General features: G+C 42.6%; 1 protein-coding gene across 1 annotated transcript in view; it reads left to right on the top strand.

The window, feature by feature from the left end:
* The window catches only part of slc4a4a (solute carrier family 4 member 4a), a 152,023-nt gene that overhangs the window by 27,616 nt on the left and 103,769 nt on the right, over positions 1-20,638 (top strand). The window contains 1 exon segment of the mRNA XM_007891960.2: positions 5,075-5,251. Coding sequence (XP_007890151.2) covers positions 5,075-5,251 — 177 coding nt within the window.

Raw genomic sequence — 20,638 nt, 5'->3', positions numbered from 1 at the left:
AACTCTGTATAACCTTGATATTGTGCAGGTTATTCACAACCAGAACAACCTGGTGTACTTTCACCAGTGGTTTGAGCGTTATGCTGGAAGCAGTGAATATAGACCATCTTTGGAAACCTGATCTGCACAGGTTTGTTCTGGAGCATCCATGTGACACACATCTGGTACCAGCAGGATTTAATATAGTATATTAATAATAATCCTTACATTGGTGTAGCACCTTTCACATCAATTGTAGTGACTATGTGTTTTGTGGGCAAATCTATAAAACCAATGCTTATCCACACACTGACTAGAACAACTTCATTTAATTCTCTCACATTGAGAAATTAAGTTGGCTAAATAACAGCCTGTGATGGAGGATCTTCACTTGAGCAGGTGAGAGCTCTGAGCTCTGGGGATCCCTGACATGTCATTGCCAGTGACCCAACAAAAGTGAGGTCCCAACCTTTCCTCCTTTCCTCTTCACCTCTTATTTTGCCCTCTCGCACCTCTTTTTTTTCTCCCCAGCACTCTCCGATGCTCCCTGACTCCACTCGTAAGGTGGCGAACTGAGACATGGGACAGCAGGCAAATGCTTTGGCTGGGCTGACATTGGCCAACCAGACTCCCAGCCAGACTCTGCCTTGCAACAAATAGCCCAGTGTTTTATGTTACCTTATTGTCCATTTTGCCAATTGTATATATGTCATGGGGTTTAACAGTGGTTTTCAATTCCATAAACGTGTGGACAGATGTATTACCCATTTGTGCTGGGGTGTGGTGATCTCCTTACACTGCCCTCTACACTGATGTCTGTGAAGCCTGGTTACACATTTTCGAAAGAGTCAAGGCTTTGGATTACTAGTTAACCGGGTTTCTGCTTTTTTCTTATCATAAATCTCAGAGCAAAGCTTCTATCCCACTATCCATGAGTCAGGAGATAAAAGGACAACTTGGTTCATTGACACCACAATTGAGAACAGTTTGGGAAGGGGTTAGAGTAGGTCTGCTATTCAGGTAATTCATGTTTCAATCCTTGAGAAATTTCTAAATTTAAACCTCAAATTTGGGAATTATCCGAGCAGATTGGAAGATAGAGAATGTGATGCCATCATTCAAGAAAGAAAGAACAAATCAAGTAACTACGAGTCTAACAGCAGTTTTACTGGAATTGATCATTATAGACAGAAAACTGAGCATTTGGATAAATTTGCCTAAATCGGGGAGAGTCAACATGGTTTTGTGAAAGGAAAATCATTTGTCATAATCCTAATGGAGTTCTTTGACTGAACCGTAGAAGTATAGATAATAATAATCCTTGCATTTGATATAGCGCTTTTCACGTCAGGAGGACGTCCCAAAGCGCTTCACAGAACACACTGTAAAGTGAATTGACTGTATATTTGTGGGCGAACGCGGCTGCCAATTGCGCACAGCAATGTCCCACAAACAGTCGTAGATTGAAAATGACCAATTTATTATTGTTTTGTTTTTGGAGGGATTATTATTAGGCGTGTGGAGTAAGGAAACTTGCCCAAGGTTTCGCCCTGTGCCTGGAATTGAACTCAGGTCTCTCGCTTGCAAAGCGAGTGCTCTAACCACTGAGCTACAGGACTCCACTGAGCTACAGGACTTCACGTGGATGTGGATAAATGTGGATTGATGGAAGCAATTTGTATGGATTTTTAGAAAGCAAAGTCCCTTCTAAAAAGTACCAATTAAACATAATGGAATTAAAATATTCACTCTCTCTCTCTATATATATATATATTATATATCAATATATATTTAAAAATGTCCTTGATATAGAAATAGAGGAAGTATTTCTAAGTTTGCTGATGACACTTAGCTCAGAGGTGTTGTAAATTGTGAAGACAAGAGAAAATTGCAACGCTAGTGGCCGAAATGTGGTAAATGGAGTTTGACATTACAAAGTGTGAGAGAGTAAACTTTGGATGCAAGAATGGCTGCTGCGAATATGCTCTAAATCCAATGCAAATTTATATTCATATAGTACCTTTTACGTCAAGAGGAAATTGCAAGGTGGTTGACACCTGAGTTGAGGGGGGGTGGGGGGACAACATGGCCAAAGATGTGATCAAAGAGGAAAGTCTTGAAACGGACCTTGAAGGAAGCGAGGGAAGGGCTAGTCAACAGGATTCCCATGGAGTTCCAGAGAGTGGGGTAGATAAACTGAAAGCCTGGACACCAATGATGCGGCGGATTAAATGGGTTACATGGAGCATACGGGTGTTCGCTGGTTGACAAGTTTGAGAGGAATGGGGAAATACTAGGAGGAGTAGATGAACAAAGAACTTAGGAGTCCTATTCTATATGTTGTGAAACTCATTTGTCAGCACAAAATTGCTGCTTGGTTACATAGAGAACTGGCCAGACCTCATTTGGAATATTGTGTCCTATTTTGGGCGCTTGAGTCAACGAATAATATATAAACTTTGGACAGCATCCAGTGGCGATTCGCTAGATTAATTCAGAAGAGAACCGATTATCCGCACTAATTGAGACTGGCCCTTTTGAGGATAAATAAACAGTGCAGATAAGTGCGCCAAGTACTAACCGGCTGCAATGCTAACCAAAGAATTGTTCCATTAGGAGTTATAACAACAGCAACAACTTGCATTTACAGAGCGCTCCTCATACAGGGTTGCGTCCCAGAGCACTTGGAACATGACTCCGAGCCGGGGAGGAAGGGAGAGATGACCATAGGCACTGTCGAAGAGGCGCAATCTGAAGATGGGGAAGGAAGGGGCAAGGCGGAGGGATAGAGGAAGATTGTTCCAGAGTTTCGGGGCATAGTGGCTGAAAGCATGGCTACCGACGGTGGAATGGAGATCCCGGGGACATGCAGAAGGCTGGAGCTAGTCGAATGGTGGCAGTGGGTAGTCAGTTAGGAAGTAAGCAGGTCGGAGAGGTAGGGAGGTGCCAGGGTATGAAGGGAAAATGAGTGCAAGGATCTTGAAATTGATCCATTCGGCGATCAGGAGCCAGTGGAGCCTAGCTAGAATTGTGTGCGTCTGGGGGTTGGAGGTACAGTTGGAGGCGTGCAATGTGAGGCTGGTGGAGGAAGACGGTCCTAGTCGGGGACCAGATGAGGGGAAACAGAGGCAGAGACATGTTAGGAAGAGAAGGCAGAGGGATGGAACCAATTTTGCAAAATCTGGACTTCAAATCCCCCATCTTTCAACCCTGTGCCGAACAGGCCTGATTTCACCTTGTGCCCCTTTAGTTTCGCACACTCCATGTGATCACACTCTCTCTCGCTTAATTAAATTAATTGCACACAAAATCAAGAGGGGAAATAGTCAAATTAAATGGGCCATGAAAGGTACACCGTATTGATCAGTTTTATCATCTAACCTCATCTGACCTGTGAGAGATCTAATTTGTTATACTTTTGCTCTCTTGCAATTTGGTTGGGAGAGAAGGCTGTATCTGAGAACTAGTTTGTGGCTAACATCCAATTATGGTTACATTACATTATAGTCACCGCAAGTCCTCTTAGCACTATATAATCTGAGCATGGACGCTGTCAGCACACAGGCATAGACAGGAGACTGCTGTCATAACACAGGATAATTGGAACAGATTATTTGGAAGCGTGGTGGAGGCCAGGACACTGGGCTCATTGATGAACAGATTATGTTGGTGCAATAGGAGAATAGTTTATTATGGAGGATGAGATTCAACAGACTGAAGTCCAAATGTGTCTTGTGATCTTTTGATAAGATAACGGAGAGTGTTAAAGCTTTCTCCGCATTTGTACTAAATCTAGTAAACTAAATAAAAGATCAGAGAACGCACAGTGAAGGCTATATCACTTGTTGTTCATTGTGTCTATTTCATAAGCCAACGTTCCCCCATCCTCAAGCTATCATATTATCCAATGTGGAGTCTGAAAAGAGTGTTGCGCATGTATAAGGCGTGTATGAATACAGGGTAATAATAACAATAACAAAATTACATTTGTAAAGTGCCTTTTACGTCGAGAGGATGTCCCAAGGCGCTGAACAGTCAGGGATCAGGACCTGAGTGTGCAGGGGCAGGGTTAAGATGAGGGAGGGCACAGAGGTAGGTAGAGAGGCTGAAAGCCCACCGCCGATGGTAGGGCGGGTCGGGCGGGAGACCTGGAGCAGGCCGTAGCTTGCTGAACGGAGAGAACAGACAGGTTGTTAGGGGGTCAGCAGGTCAGAGAGGTAGGAGGGTCAAGAGAAAGTGAGGATGAGGATTTTGAGAACTATCCTTTGAGGGATGGGGAGTCAGTGGAGCCGGGCAAGGGTGAGGGCTATGGGGTCACGGAGCCTGGTGCGGGAGAGGACACAAGCTGTAGAGTTCTAGATGATCTGCAGGTTGTAGAGGGAAGAGTTGGGGAGGCCGACAAGGAGGGAGTTTCCATAGTCGAGCCTTGAGGTGCCGAATGTGTGTATGAGGGTTTAGGCGACCTGAGAGGTAAGACAGTGGCTTAGTTGGGCAATGTTGCGGAGGTGGGGGAAGGCAGAGCGGGTCATGGGACCGATGTGGAGGAGAAAGGACAGTTGAGCATCGAACAAGATGCTCAAAAACAAGATGGTTTCTTGTTTCAGAAACAAGATGGTTTCTGACTGGCTTGATGAGGTGGAGTGTGCATCTGTGGAAGCTGATGTCAGCGCCTGAGGAGCGGAGGCGCTGGCGCGAGCCATTCAGGAGGTGACATTAAGTTGTAGAAAGTTAGCTCTCATCCAGGACTTGATGTCTGAGAAACAGTCTGTCAGGACGTCAGTTATCAAGGGTGGAGGCAGAGAGATAGAGTTGGATGTCATCCGCATACATGTGGAAGTTGACCCTATGTCTGCAGACGATGTTATCAAGGAGGAGCATGCAGAGGTTAAAGTGGAGGGGACTGAGGCCAGAGCCTTGAGGAACACACACAAGACTGTGCCATATAACATCTGTATAAGGCGTGTATGAATACAGGGTAATATAATATCTGTATAAGGTGTGTAGGAAGACAAGGTAATATAACACATGTGTAAGTTTTGTATGGTTTGCCTTTACATTACGACATTGTGAGAGTTCATCTTTGTTCTGCTTGCAGGCCACCACACTGTCTACATTGGAGTTCACGTCCCTAAGAGCTATCGGAGGCGGCGCCGCCACAGAAGACGTACGTCTGCACAAAAGGAGAGAAGCAAAGAACGGGATAAGACAGCCGAGGCCTCTGACACTGAAAATAATGAGGACCCGACCAATGGGCACATTCTTAAACCTCTTCGTGAGTACAATACTATTATGTGTTCTCAGCCAGTTCACTGAGTTCTTTACATCCTTTTTATTTTTTGGATGTGATGTTAAAACCGATGTCGGTTGAGGTAAATTGTTAAAGTTTGCACGATGTGAGAAGAGTTTCTTCCAGTGAATATCTTGGCCCCAAAAATTTAATTAATGGCTGTTTATGAGACCTCGCTGGTGGAATTATCTGCTGTCTTCATACAAAACAGTCAATGCATTTGACAGTAAATACTTGAAGGGCTGAGTAATTTTGACGTGAAACAGTGCTAAAAAAATGCAGTTTCCTCCATTCCTTCCTCACTCCCTCCTTCCTTTTTTTCCTTCTCACTTCTTCCTTCTCTGCCTACTTTCCTCAAGTGATTCCTCAGTCAGAATGTGTGTTACCTGCCTGTCCAGTCTCCAAACTGCTTCAGACAGTCTTGCACATATCTTTTTGAATGGTAGGTTTGTAAGTGCCAGTATAATAGTGCACAGATTCCTTGAATAAGCCAGAACTCTCTGCACAATTTGAACTGTGTTCCAGGGTGAGGGGGACAGACCAACCAATGACCTCCTTGGCCTGCCAGACAAAGCGCTCCAGATTCATAAACTCTCTGAGACAGAAACATTTTACCCTGATATGCATCCCACATCCTCCCCATTTGAGTGCTTCCTGCTCTCCCTTCTACTACATTAGAATACATCAGTCATTAAACTTGCTTTGAACTCCTGCATTTTGACTGTGAATTCCCCACTTTGCACATCTGAATTTTAGGCTGACAACAGCCACTGTTGTCTCATAAGAGGAAAGAAAAAATCCTACTCGTGGTGCCAAAAACCTCCTTATTATAGTTCATTGTATATTTATGCTTTCGGAATAACTTTCCACTCAACCCTGGCCCATTGCAAGCACAGCAAGAGTGGGAACGATTTTGACAGATTATGAAGGATGATAAAGAGCTGCAAAGCTGGTGTCAGTGTAAGGAGGTGTGTCTTGAGGGTCGAACAAGTTGCTGAGCTGTTTTTCTCTTTTATTAATGGAATATGAAAGTGGGGAATTCATGGTCAAAATGCAGGAGTTCAAGCTAAGTTTAATGACTGATGTATTCTAATCTAGAAGGAAGGTGGCACAGTAGATAATAATTCTTGCATTTCATATAGTGCGCAGAATTTAAAAAACACTTCACTGGCGATTTCTGTAAAGTGAAGTTACTGTGAATTTTGAGGCAGACCTGCTAACATGCACACAGCAATGGCTGACAAACAGCCATGAAGTGAATGGTGCCAGATAATATGGACATTTGCCCACAATCCACACAGTCACCTTACTTTACAGTATATCCTGTGAAGTGTTTTGAGACGTGTCAATGATACGATAAGGTGCTATATAAAATGCAAAGATGTATCTATTTCCCACTTGTGAGAAATTCTGGTCTGATTATAATGTAACTGGTCAGCGTGTGAAGCTCACACAGAGTGGGACCTGTCAAGATTGTGCACGCTATTATGGAAATTGAACATGCGCGAAGGAATGACTGCGGCTTAATCATCACATTAAGAAACTGGTCTTCAGAGCCATCAAGATGGCCCAGTGGTAACGGTGCATTTTTCTGACCAATAATCCACTAGACAAAATTGACCATTCATTTCATGTGGCTGGCCAACGACAACCCCAGGCTTCTTTTCTCCACTACCAACCGGCTCCTCCGTCCACCCTCTCAAGCCTCGCCCATCCTCTCTTCCAACTCCAACTGTGAGGAGGTGATGGATTTCCTTGAGACCAAACTCAAGGGGATCCGTTCAGCTGCTTCCACCCTCCCAACCGCCACTCCTTCCCTATCTCTCCCTCACACTCCAGCCCTCTACCCATCCCTCCCTCCACACCTTCAAACCTGTCTCCCCCTCCTGTGCCACCTGTGCATGACCTACTTTGCCTTCCCCCACCCCGCAACATTACCCGACTCCGCCACTGCCTCACCCCTCAAGCCGCTGAAACTCTCATACATGCTTTCATTACACCAGGCTCGACAGTGCCAACACCTTGCTTGTCGGCCTTCCCAACTCTTCTCTCCACAAGCTGCAGATCATCCAGAACTCTGCAGCCTATGTCCTCTCCCGCACTGGGCTCCGTGACCCCATCACACCTACCCTTGCCTGGCTCCACTGGCTCCCCATCCCTCAGATGATCAAGTTCAAAATTCTTGTCCTCACCTTCAAGGCCCTCAATGGCCTTGACCCCTCCTACCTCTCCGACCTGCTAATCTCTTATCAACTTGTCCCTTATTACAGGCTCCGGCCTGCTCCATGTCCCCCGCTCGGCCCACCCCACCATCGGCGGTCAGTCCTTCAGCTTCTCTGCCCCCACCCTCTGGAACTCCATCCCACATTCCCTTCACCTGATTCCCTTCCTTGCCTCCTTCAAGGCACACCTCAAGATCCTCCACTTCAAACGTGCCTTCGGCCCCCCCCTCCTACACTCTCTGCCCTCCACCCTCCCTGATCCCAACTCCCCACCCCCGCTCGGGTCCTAATTCCTGACTGTTCAGCATCTTGAGACATCCACCTAAAATGAAAGGCGCATTACAAATGTAATTTTGTATTGTATTATTTTAATCAATTCTTAACAGCAGTAAATTCTTTCAGGGATGGACACTATCCCATGTATGTCACACTCAATCACCTACTGTGCTCTTGCTCTGAAAAAGCAATGGTTAGTAAAACAACATTTTCTGAGTTAAGATTGAATTTAAGAATTTTTCCACAATTTTGCAGGATCTTTAATTTACAGGCTAAGATGTGGTGGAATTTCAAGGCTTTCCCCGAAGTACACCAGGTGCAAAGGCATTGCTTTGAGCTGCTGCGAAGAGAATCAAAATCATTTAATAGAGTATCTGAAAGCAATGGTAAAATGACAACAAAACCCTTATCTCAAGGCTAGAAAAAACACTCTGGGGAGAGTGTGTCAATGGAATAAAGTACATCCTGCAGGGCACTCCACATGTGCCACACTGACTCCCAAGATCACGGTGTTGATGAGTGTGACCAACATGGGATGGACGCGTTTTACAGCTCTTTTTCTGGAGTCAAAATGTTGTTTACGCTGGTGTTTCCTGATCTATCTTTTCAACCCGATAGTTGCATTACAAGAGACATTGACCATAATTAGGACGTTATGTGGTTTCATGTTAATGGGACCAATGGTGCTATTGGGTGCTGTATCTATAGATTCACTACTCTGTGTGGAGTATTAACATACTTTAATTGTGCATCTTCCTGTAGTGGCATTACTTATGTACAGTGTGAACACTAAATTCTTTTACCAACAAAACTCAAGTAAAAGCTGCCAATTGAAACACTCTTGATAAACCATTGCTTTTGCTCCTTAATTAGGCTTTAGTTTCCATTAGCAGCGAGTGATACAGTCTTTGGGTATCAGATAACTAAAATTAAATCTTTCAGGTTACTTGCGGGTTGAAACTATGCTTTCAGGAAGGAAGGAAGTGGGATTTTGATAGTTCCTTATCATGTTGAAAGTACTCCATAAGTAATTACCATAAAGTGTAGTTTTTTTTGTAAGCAAACATGGCAACCATTTTGCACGAGCAAGCAAGATCTGACAAATCGCCATGAGGGACTGACGGTGTTATTATGGTGGAGGATGGTGCTTCAAACAATGCAGCACATTCCCAGCACTGACTGTCCACCGCCTTGAGACGTCCTCCCAACGTGAAGGGTGCTATAGCTTCACGATATGAGTTCTAAGTTCAATGTGGAACTTGAACTCACAACCTTCTGACTCGGAGGCAGAAGTGCTACCAACTGAGCCAGCCTGACACCGCTCTTTGAAGATGATGGCTTGTAGCCACTCTTGTTCCTCACAGCATAGGAATGTACAGGAGCAGAAGGGAATATTATCAGGCTTGTCCCAACGTTTATAAAAACTTTTTTTAAAAAAAATCCTATATCGATCTCATATACCTCAATTTATTTCATTCCTAAATAACTAACTTCAAATTACCCTTGACTACAAAATACACCTTACAGTATATCCTTTGAAGTACTTTGAGGCATCCTCCAAATTTTTCAAATATGAGAGTTATTATTGGTATAACTAATTCTCTCTTGAATTTAATGGCACATTCTGCCTCCACTGTCTCCCTGGGTTGTCCATTTCATCTGGTCTAGAGGCAGGATGCAGCTTGCCTGAATTATTCCCCACTGCTGAACAAGCTGCCAACACTCACTGCTTGCGCTCACTGCGACGATTTAGGATTGCTATGGTCCATTAATCAGGCAGATATCTTTGTATTCTTTGTCATTTATGATCAAAGAGCTGCTAGAAGTCTGACGTAATTATTGAATGGTGATTTATGAATGAAATTGACATCAGCATTGAATGTCTAGCCTGATGGATGTGGTTAATGCTATTAATGCTAATGTGTATGAACTGCTTGCTCAGTCTGGCCTAGCATTGCCTCATGCTCAAATTAATGAGTTTAATTGCAGAAAGTACAGAATAGAGAAATCGTTATTTCAAAATCCATGTAAGATACTGACTTCATAGAGAAATCATTTTGGACCTGAAAAAGGTGTACAGTAGTGAGATGATTAGCTGCACTAATTTGGAGTGGTTCCATGGTGGATAAACAGACAATGTGGATAATTGGACATTGCACAAAATACAAATTGACTACAGTGCCAATTAAAAAAAAATCTCAGTAGTTATATTGTCACTGAAACACCACACTGGGCCAGTTCTTTACTTTTTCTGTCATTCACTCTTCCGAGTCTCTTTCGGTTTCTCTCACTCTCTCTAACTTTCCATCCCTTTGTCACTATCGCTCTCTCTCTCTTTCCATGATTTATCACACACTCTCTCTCGCCCTAACTATAATTTTCACCTGTTGCTGTATTTAAGAGCAATAACAATAACTTGCATTTATAAAGTGCCTTTTGTGTGGGGTAGTGTCTCAGAGCACAGGTCTCATGCAATGGAAGAATCCACCAAGGTATTAAAATTCAGTGGAAATATAAATGCTATGTAAATAATTCACCGCGTGAATGGTTACTAGGCCCGTAATTTACTCATGCCATTGGCTCACAGTCGTTCAGTGAGATTACATGCAACTGGACTATTTTGCTGGTGTCTCACATCCCCGTCCATTTCTACATTTGGTCATGATGCAGATAAGTGAACATGTTAATAATGTTCTACTGAAATTCTAAGAAGGAGAGGTTCTGCTTGCGACCCATCGAAGGAACTCTTTGTCAGTCTGTTGCTGTATTTAAGAGCAATAACAATAACTTGCATTTATAAAGTGCCTTTTGTGTGGGGTAGTGTCTCAGAGCACAGGTCTCATGCAAGGGAAGAATCCACCAAGGTATTAAAATTCAGTGGAAATATAAATGCTATGTAAAGTTATTGAACAGAGAGAAATAGAGAAAAAAAACACAGCCTTTTGGTACCCTTTAAAAAGCATTCCCAAACTAAAATGTGCAGCCCATAAAGGACCGAGTTGAATAAATGGTTAAATGATCTTAAGGGTTTTGTTTTGATACTGTAAGATATTGTGCCAATAGCAGTTATGTTCCAATGTAAATAATGTCAGTACATGTCTTTAGCCTGTAAACTACTGGTCTTTTGTGGAGTGTTTATTAAGTGATGCACATGATCATCCTCCCAGAATAATTGGTGTGCAGTAATTGCTAATCCCTCCGGAACGGAGGCAAGTGGCTGTTCAGAAGAGATTGCAGGAGATACGAATATTCCACTAGTGGGAACTGGAGCCAGCACACTGCCAAATCTCTGTTCACAGTGGAAAATTCTTTTGCTGTTCCCACCTAAGAACAGACAGAGTACACAGACATTCAATAGCAAATTAATATAACGTGCTGTAAATATGCTTCCATTATTCTTTGCAGACCTAGACACATTAATTAAGCCAATTTTGAACAGATTGGAATATAGTTGATTATTATGTGTAAGAATGCAGAAACAAGGAGTGGTTTTGAAATTGTGCATACTTGCAGCTCAGGCCATCAAGTATCGCCTTCACTGACACTCGAATTCTTTTAACATAGTTATATCCACACAGGTGAGCAGTTCTTAGAGGACTTGCCCCTCACACTCACTGATGGAGCTATCCGTCCATTTCTTCTGTGACAAAATGAGCACAAAATGTTCCCGTGTGAATCTTAAGAAAGTTTCTCAACAAAATAAGAAGTTATTTTACTTGCTTTCAACTGATAATTCAAATTTCTTTTTGGTGGTGTGTGGCGGGAACGGAGGACAAAAGGTAGAGATAACAAATAACATAGAATGAGCCCAGCGCTGCTGGCATAAAAATTAGACAGGACGCTGTGACCAGAAGGAGATTTATGGGCCCCAAATCACATTGGGATGACAGAGGAGTTGATGCCGCAATTTTAAGAGTTACACAGTGTGTTCTTCTTTTGATAACAAGAAATTCCAGAGGCTTTGGTTGGCATTAAAAATATCCTGTGGAGCTGTCAAAGTTTTAGTTAGACATTGTCAACTATTTGCTTATGTCCCAGCGTAACTTTACACATTCCGTCCCTCTTGCCTCCATCAAGACGAGTGTTCTTTTGCGCCTGCTACATTTGGTGTTAACTTTCTCAAAACTCATCTCAGAAGGACCAGATGTGTTGGTTTGGAAAACACTTAACATTGAGCGATGGTTCCACTGGTTAGAAGTGCAGAGCTTGAGTAATAGCTGCTGATCTCTGTCTACCAATCAAGGTGGATTCCAAGCCCTGGGTATATAGCGTGCGTTCATGAACCCAGACTGCCAGGTAACGCCTTCCAGCAGCTGTCACCTCTAGACTTTTAGAATTTCCTCATCAACTATTCAATGGACATGTGCCATCAGCACGGTGGGATGATCTTTCCAGGACAATTTGTGACATGCCGGACACCTTGACATTGTCGAGGTCCAAGTCCAATGCTGTGTACTATAGTGTCTTATTCAGTACCAGCTGCTTAACCCAGGTCCGCATGTTAGGGGCTTTGGTAAATTGATATGTTGACCGTGAAACTGACTCAGCAACAGAGGCCCTCCCTCTCTGCCATAAATCTACCTTATTAGTTGATCCTAGACTTCAAAAATGCCTCTGCTGCATATCCAGGAGCTTGGAACAGTCAAGGAGAACTGTTTGGACACACCACTTAGGGCTTTGCCATTGAAGAGAGAAGAAAGTGACCAAGATGTCCTTTGCCCCCTCTCAGCACAGTCCCGAAGTAAGGACAGTGTCCAAGCAAAATTTGGTGTCCCAGATACCAACAAGAATATAATAATAATAATAATTCTTGCATTTGATATAGTGCTTTTCAAATCTTCGAGATGTTTCACAACGCTTCACAGAATATACTGTAAAGTGAATTGACTGTATATCTGTGGGCGAAACACAGCAGCCAATTGTGCACAAACAGTCGTGGATTGAATTGACCAATTTTATTGTTTTTTTTTCTTGAGGGATTATTATCAGGCGTGTGGAATAAGGAAACATGCCAAGGTTTCGCTCTACCAGGAATCAAACCCAGTTCTCTTGCTTGTGAGGCGAGTGCTCTAACCACTGAGCTACAGGACTCCTACATCAACAACCGAGATGAATGTTCCATACCTTCAAGGTCCCCTCTTAAGCCAGTAAGAGCCCTAATTCTGCAGAGGCCAGAGTGCTACCAACCTAGCAGGGCTAATACACACATAGCAGCATTCTTGCAGGAAGAAAGACAAAACCAAAGTAATCTTCTGTAGAGGTATAAGAAGACACTAATAATAATAATAATATCACTTATACATGAAAAAAATACCTCAAATCACCCCCTGGTGAGTTTTCTTTCCCTTTCTTTCCTAATAGAGGACTTCACAAGATACTTTCACACTTAACTTTACACAGGCTATTGTCACTGGAATGGACAGATCGACCTCCACCTCTGCACATATACCTCATTCAATATCAGTGAAATCAGTCAGATGTCTACACTGATGACTGGAGTACTAGCCTTCCCTCTTGTGTGCCTTTCTCAAGTCATGCCTAAGGGAATGTTGGTATGTGGTGATGTCTTCAATTTGCCTCGGTCCCTCCCTTGCCTCCTTCAAGGCCCACTTGAAGACCCTCCTCTTCGACTTTGCTTTCGGTCGTCCTTCTACCCCTACTATCCACCCTTCCTGATTCCAACTCTGTGCTTGGGTCGAAATCCCTGACTTTCCAGCTGCTTGGGATGTGTTCCCGATGTGAAAGGGGCTATACAAATATAATTTGCTGTTGTAATCATTTTTATACTTTACGACCAAGCAGTCCTACTGCGTATAATAGTTTACCACTTGTTTCTGAGGATTGTAATTGAGTGTGTGTGGTGTGCATTTATTGTGTACCTAACTGCAATAAAGCCTGTAATTACCAAATCTGAAAAGGATGCAGCCGAATGTGGAGCAGCCTGGGAGTGTGAGAGCCATTGGACAGCCACATACCCTTTCTCTGATTAAAATCCAGGTTTCCATCTTGCATTGATTGATCCATGTTCCCGCTACCTACCTGTTCAGGTGGATGTTAAAGATTCCATGGCATTGCTTGAAAAGAGAAGGGTGTTTCTCTCAGTGTCCTAGCCAACAACCCCTTCTGCCGACCGCAATAACATTGGTCATTCATTTCATCGCTATTTGTGATGCATTGCAAATTGGTTGTGGTGTTCACTTACAAAACACACAGTCGCTACACTTTACAGTATATCCTGTGAAGTGTTTTGAGATAATATAATGATAATAATCCTTGTATTTGTTGTAGCACTTTTCATGTCTTCGAGACAGCTCAAAGCGCTTCACAGAATATACTGTAAAGTGAATTGTCTGTAAATTTGTGGGTGAAACATGGCAGCCAATTGCGCACAGCAGTGTCCCACAAACAGTTGTGGATTGAGTGACCAAATTTTTGTTTTTAAGGATTATTATCCCCAGAAAAGCAATCCGCCAATCGACTAATAACTGGGTTCCTACTTACTACTAGGTAAACAGAGGCATGTGGAGTAAGGAAACTTGGCCAAAATTTCACCCTGCCAGGAATAGAACCCAGGTCTCTCGCTTGCGAGGCAAGTGCTCTAACTACTGAGTTACAGGACTAAATATCTGGAATGTTAACAGTATCAAGTCTTTCAGTTGGATAAGGGAGGCACTCACTTTTGATTTTAATGCTTGTACCGTGACAGGTCCATATAATGAAGGATAATTGGAAACATTGGTATTAAACAATCTCTGAAAGTGTGCCACATTACTTTTGTTTTCAAACCTACTGGCACCAAATCCCCATTCTGGCAATTCAGATTTCTGTGTGGCCTGCATTGTGCATAGCGAGAACAAAAATTCCCTATTCAATTTCCTTCATATAATCCATAATTTACAATTTAAAATACTATTTTTCCAAAGCCCAGCTCTATTGAACTCTATATACAAGCGACATCTTCCCAATGTGATAGGAGCTGTATCAAATGTAATAATTATTTTAATAATGATAGTAATAAATTACAATAAAACTGTGCCACTGGACACTGATGGTAGATAATACTCAGTGAACAGCACTGTGCTCTTATTAGCTTGACCTGAGTGGCAGTCAGCCTCACTGGTTGGAAGCCTAACCCACTTTAATCCTCAGATTTATTAGCTTGCCCACACAGTTATAATTAGCTAATCTGCACTAATTCCTTGCCTGATTCTGATGTGCATTCACGCGCCTCTGTTATGGCTGCTTTAAATACACCGTGAACAGGTCACCAGAAATAAAATGTTCTCACAGCTCTTTACGAGTGTGAAAATGTAATAATTCACGAGGCTTGGGTGCAGTACTCATGTTATTCCAGTCAAAGAGCAAACTCACTGCGTCTCCTGAGCTAGGAAGTGCTGTAATCATATGGAATATGCCCATCAACACCACCCTGAGTTTACTGCTGAGAAGCTTTCACTGAGCGGCTGAATCTGACAGTTCCCCTCAACTTAGCCCTGAAATTCCTCTGGTGCGTTTACCACAAAGTGACCGCTCATCTCACAGTTTCATGACGCAAAATGGATAGTGAATCTAGAAAATCCTATAACTAAGCCCAGCTCCAAACTAGGTGACAGGATTACACAATGACCCTCCAAGGCCAGAAATTACATTAATGATGGTGGATTCCACAACTATCTAGGTGCTAACTGTATGCTGACTGTGATCAGTGAGCTGCTCCCCGAACCTAATACCCTCACATTTTGAATAGTTTAGCTATTCCCTGGATTGAGTCTTTGAGGGAATCTTGACTGCCTTCTTTTTATTGTATTTTCTGCTTTCTTAGGTCATCCTGAGTTAAGTGAAGATGTGTGGGAGAGCAGGGTCTTTCTGTAAAAATTATAAAAGGCTTCAGTTTAGGTTCTTACCAGAATTATTCAATGATGTACCCAATGAGTCCAGCCACTTAAATAATTTATTAATGTCTCTGTGTGCATTTCAACAGCTGAATGATTTTGTTAACCAGGTAGTAATCTGACACTGACATTAATGATTGAACAAATGCCCATAAGTGCCCAGAGGTACTGAGGTCAATTATAATGCACCAACGCCTGTCCTGTCTGAGTTGACCAACTGAGTGGATTTGATTTGAACCTGAAATGTCTGGAGTCGGTCATTCTGTCGGGTCCAATACCCTGATTTAGCATTCCAGTTCATGCAGACTTTAGGCATGTTATAAAATTCATACCTGATTTAGGATCCGTTTTTTTGTAAAATAAAACCCTGCAGAAAACCAGCTACGAAACATAAGACTGAATTTATGAATTTTCCAAAATTTGCATGCTCTGAAATGCTAAGTCTTGAATCTCGAACAAGTCAGAATTTCTGGTCCATATGCTCCTGTAAAGTTTAGACCTTTCTTTTTATTAAGTGGTGCCCAGATCCCTGAATGTTGACATTGTGTTACAATTACAAGTGATGTGGTTTTATTTCATGAACGTGTCCTGCCTAGTTAAAAGTTTCTGAGGTTAATTTCATTTTTAAGTTTTAAAAAAACAAAGTTGGTGTGCAGAGAGCGAAGAAAGGGTTGTTAAAATTAAATGTGTATGGTGACTGACACTTCCAGTTATATGATTGCAGGCGGTAGCGATGACGATGATGAAAAAGGATTATTAATTAAGGCATCAAAAGCACATGGGACTAAACGTCATCTTGACTGCATCACTAAGTACTCAAAGTGTTCCTGATCTCAATTAAAATCTTACCGTGGGACAAAAATGCAGCATTTTAATTTTTTGTTGCATTCCCCGAGTGCTTAGCCTGTATGATAAGGGTATTTAATGTCTGGCTTGAGAAGTTTGCAATTCAATCTGAATCACAAAGCTTATCTGTAAACAGGACATGTGCTGAATTCACCTGGGGGCGTCTTATGATTATGCAAGGGTTGTTTAGGCATGATGCTGGTCACAGTTAGCACTACCGCCCCACTAAAACGTCATTGGTCTTCAAGAATTCTACTTCCCTGACTGTCCAATCTTCTGTCCATTGTGTCGTTCTAAAGATCTACATGCTGAAATGTTCATTATGCGTTTTATTCTATGAGTGAGTCTATCCCGCTTGTTTGCATCCGTTTATATTTGCCTCCATTTCTGTCGCTTGGAATGTGTTTCTAATTTGATTGTTTTCAGTTTGTCAAATCCTGTTGTTGCTGATGTGCGCCATAAGCAATGGAGTTCTGCTGCGGTCAAAAAGGAAGTCTGGAATTCTCTCAATGCTTATACAAATGAAGGTTTATTTTGCGCTGATTTTCAAAATTGTGATAAGCTTGCTGTGTTTATATTGGTAACTGGAGTGTTTCCAAATTAGCTAACTCCAGCATTCAGCCTGAAGTTTACATCGACACCTGGAGTGATTCCAACCATTCAGTACATGTTCCAGATTGAGTTCTGAAGTGTGGATACTGACATCCACCTGGAGTAATTCAGACAAGCTCAGTCTGAGTTCTGCATTGTTGGTCTGCAGTGCTAACTCTTCAGAATCCCATTACATTCACCCAGAGAACATCAGTGACCGGGAAGCAAGTTTACATTAGAGCACCGCCATCCTGTTACCCAAAAAAGTACCGGGGAGATCAAAGGCTCACTCCAGTATGAAGGCAGGCCTCTGGCATGGACCCAGCACTTGGCGCTGAATCTGTTGGGTGGATTAACCAGGAAAGGGGAGCACTGTGTTTTACAGTAAATCACTCCATTATTTAAGAAGGGAGGGAGAAACCAGATAACTGCAGACCTGTCAGCTTAACCAGTTGTGGGGAAGCTACTGGTATCTCATCAGGGTCAGAGCAACTGAGCATTTGGACACATATGAGCTAATCAAAGAGTCAGCATAGATTTGTGAAGGGTAGGTCGTGTCTGATGAATCTAATTGAATTTTTTGAGGAGGTCACTAACATGGTAGATAAGAGAGTGTCTATACACTCTCATCTACACGGACTTCCAGAAGGTATTTGATAAGGTGATGCACAAGAGATTATTAGCAAATATAATAGCTCATGGAATCAGAGGTGATCTGGTAATTAGTTGGGAGGCAGGAAACTAAGAGTAGGGATAAAAGGAACTTTCTCTGGTGGGATGTGACAAGTGGTATTCCCCAGGGATCTGTACTAGGGCCTCAGCTTTTCACTAGATATATAATATTACATATTATACACATTATGCACTATACATATATATTTGTTAAATATTAATTAATTAATTAATTAAATATATATGAATGACTTGGATGAAGGAATAGAGAGTTTTATATCCAAATTTGCAGGTGACACAAAGTTAGGAGGCACAGTAAGTTGTGTAGATGGGAGCACAAAGTTACAAAAAAGACTTAGATAGAGTAAGTGAGTAGGCAAAACTGTGGCAGATGGAATTCAATGTGGGGAAGTGTGAGGTCATCCACTATGGATCCAAAAATAGGAAAGCAGAATGTTTTCTAAATGGTGAGAAACTAAGAACTGGGGAGGAGCAAAGGGAGTTGGGTGTCTACGTACACAATAAAAACAAGTTCACAGTTACAAAACGTTATCAAAAAGGCTCATGGGCTATTGGCCTTTATCTCAAGGGGTTGGATTATAAAGGAGAGAAAATAAATACTTCAACTATATAGAGCCTTAATCAGACCTGATCAGGAGTACTGTGTTCAGTTTTGGGCACCACACCCCAGGAAGGATATATTGGCTCTGGAGGGGGTGCAACACAGATTTACCAGAATTATACCAGGGCTAAAAGGGTTACATTTTGAGTACAGGTTGCATAAACGTAGTCTCCATTCCCTTGAGTTTAGAAGGTTGAGGGGGTGATCTGCTTGAGGTTTTTAAGATAATAAAGGGATTTGATAAGGTAGATACAGATCAACTATTTCCTCTGGTGGGGAATCCAGAAAAAGAGAGCATAGTCTTAAAATTCAAGCTAGGCCATTTAGGAGTGAAATTAGAAGGCAGTTTTTCACCCAAAGGGTCGTGGAAATCTCTCCCCAAAAGGCTGTGGATGCTGGATACATTCACATCTTCAAGACTGAAGTGGATAGATTTTTGTTAGGTCGGGGTATTAAGGGATACCGGCAAAGTTGGGTAATTGGCAGGTAATTTAAGCGCTCTGGGGTGCTATATAAATGCAAGTTGTTGTTGTTGACTTGTGGTACAGATCAGCCATGATCTTATCGACTGGCTGAACAGGCTCAAGGAGTTGAATGGCCTACTCCTGTTTCTATGTTTACTGTGAGTCACTACGCTTTATAGTAAATCCTGTGATATTTCAATGGCCTAATAATAATAATAATCCTTGTATTTGGTAATGCCTTATCCCGCCAGAAGGATGTTTCAAAGTGCTTCACAGAACTTACTGTGAAGTGGAGTGACTGTATATTTGTAGACAACAGTAAATCTGCTAGAAGTGATAAAAAGATACCCATTAGCACAACCTGAATTGTAGAGCTGCACATACCCACATACACATGTGCACATATATACACAAAGCCATGCATACACACCCACATGTATATATTCATGCAGGTACACAGAAATACACACACAATGCATGTGTGTATCCCTTTCATCTTGGAGTCCTGTAGCTTAGTGGTTGGAGCACTCGCCTCTCAAGCAAGAGAGGACCTGGGTTTGATTCACAGCAGGGTGAAACCTTAGACAAGTTTTCTTACTCCACTTGCTTCTGTTTACCTAGCAGTAAGTAGGAACCTGCTTATTAGTTGATCGGCAGATTGCTTTTCTGGGTATAATAATCCCTTCAAAATAAATAATAATTTGGTTACTCAATCCATGAATGTTTGTGGGACACTGCTGTGCACAATTGGCTGCCGCGTTTCGCTCACAAAATTTACAGTCATTTCACTTTACAGTATATTCTGTGAAGCGCTTTGAGACATCTCAAAGACATAAGGCGCTATATCAAATGCAAGGGTTATTTTATTATCTTCACCTTATCAGCAGTGTGCCAGCTTGATTCAGTTGGTAGCACTCTTATCTCTCTCTGAATATGAAGGTTAACTATGCTGCTGCATTTGCCTACAAATACAAAGTCACTCCATTTCATAGTAAATCCTGTGAAGCTCATTGAGATGTCCTTCTTACATGATAAGGCGATGTACCAATGCAAGGATTATTATTATTGTCATATCGAAATGTCTCAAGGACTTCACAAGATTTACTGTGAAGTGTAGTGACTGTTTGTTTATGGGTGTACTTGGTAGCCAATTTACACATCGCAATGTCCCACAAACAGCTATAAAGTGAGTGATCAATTTTATTTGGTTGCACAATCCACCTTGCTAAACTGGATTGGCTTAGCAAGGTGGAGTGTGCACCCCTGGAACCTTGGCCAGTTGAGAACCTTAGTGTCTTGTTTGATCCTCAGCTATCCTTTCTGCATCTTGACCTCTTTTGCCTTCCCCCCGCTCCACAACGTCGCCTGGCTCCGCCACTGTCTCACACCGCAGTCCGCCGAAACCCTCATACATGCTTTCTTTAAATCGAGGCTTGACAATGTAAACTCATTGCTTGTCAGGCTCCCCAACTCCTCCCTTCATAGGCTGTAGTTCATCCAGAACTCTGAAGTACGCATCCTCTCCCGCCCTCGGCTCCGCGACCCTATCACCTCCATCCTCACCCGACTCCACTGGCTTCCCATCACACAGAGGATACAGCTCAAGATCCTGGTCCTCACCATCAAAGCTCTCCATGGTCTTGCTCCCACCTACCTCTGCAACCTCCTAACCCCCTACCACCCTGTTCGCTCCCTCTGCTCAGCAGGCTCCGGTTTGCTTCACGTCCCCCACCTCGCTCGTCCTACTATTGGTGGGTGGGCCTTCTGCCACTCTGCCCTCGTCCTCT

The sequence above is a fragment of the Callorhinchus milii genome, unplaced genomic scaffold, assembly GCF_018977255.1.
Source record: "Callorhinchus milii isolate IMCB2004 unplaced genomic scaffold, IMCB_Cmil_1.0 Scaffold1, whole genome shotgun sequence".
Lineage (NCBI taxonomy): Eukaryota > Metazoa > Chordata > Chondrichthyes > Chimaeriformes > Callorhinchidae > Callorhinchus > Callorhinchus milii.
The sequence above is the reverse complement of the archived record's forward strand: the minus strand, read 5'-3'. Positions and strand labels throughout refer to the sequence as shown.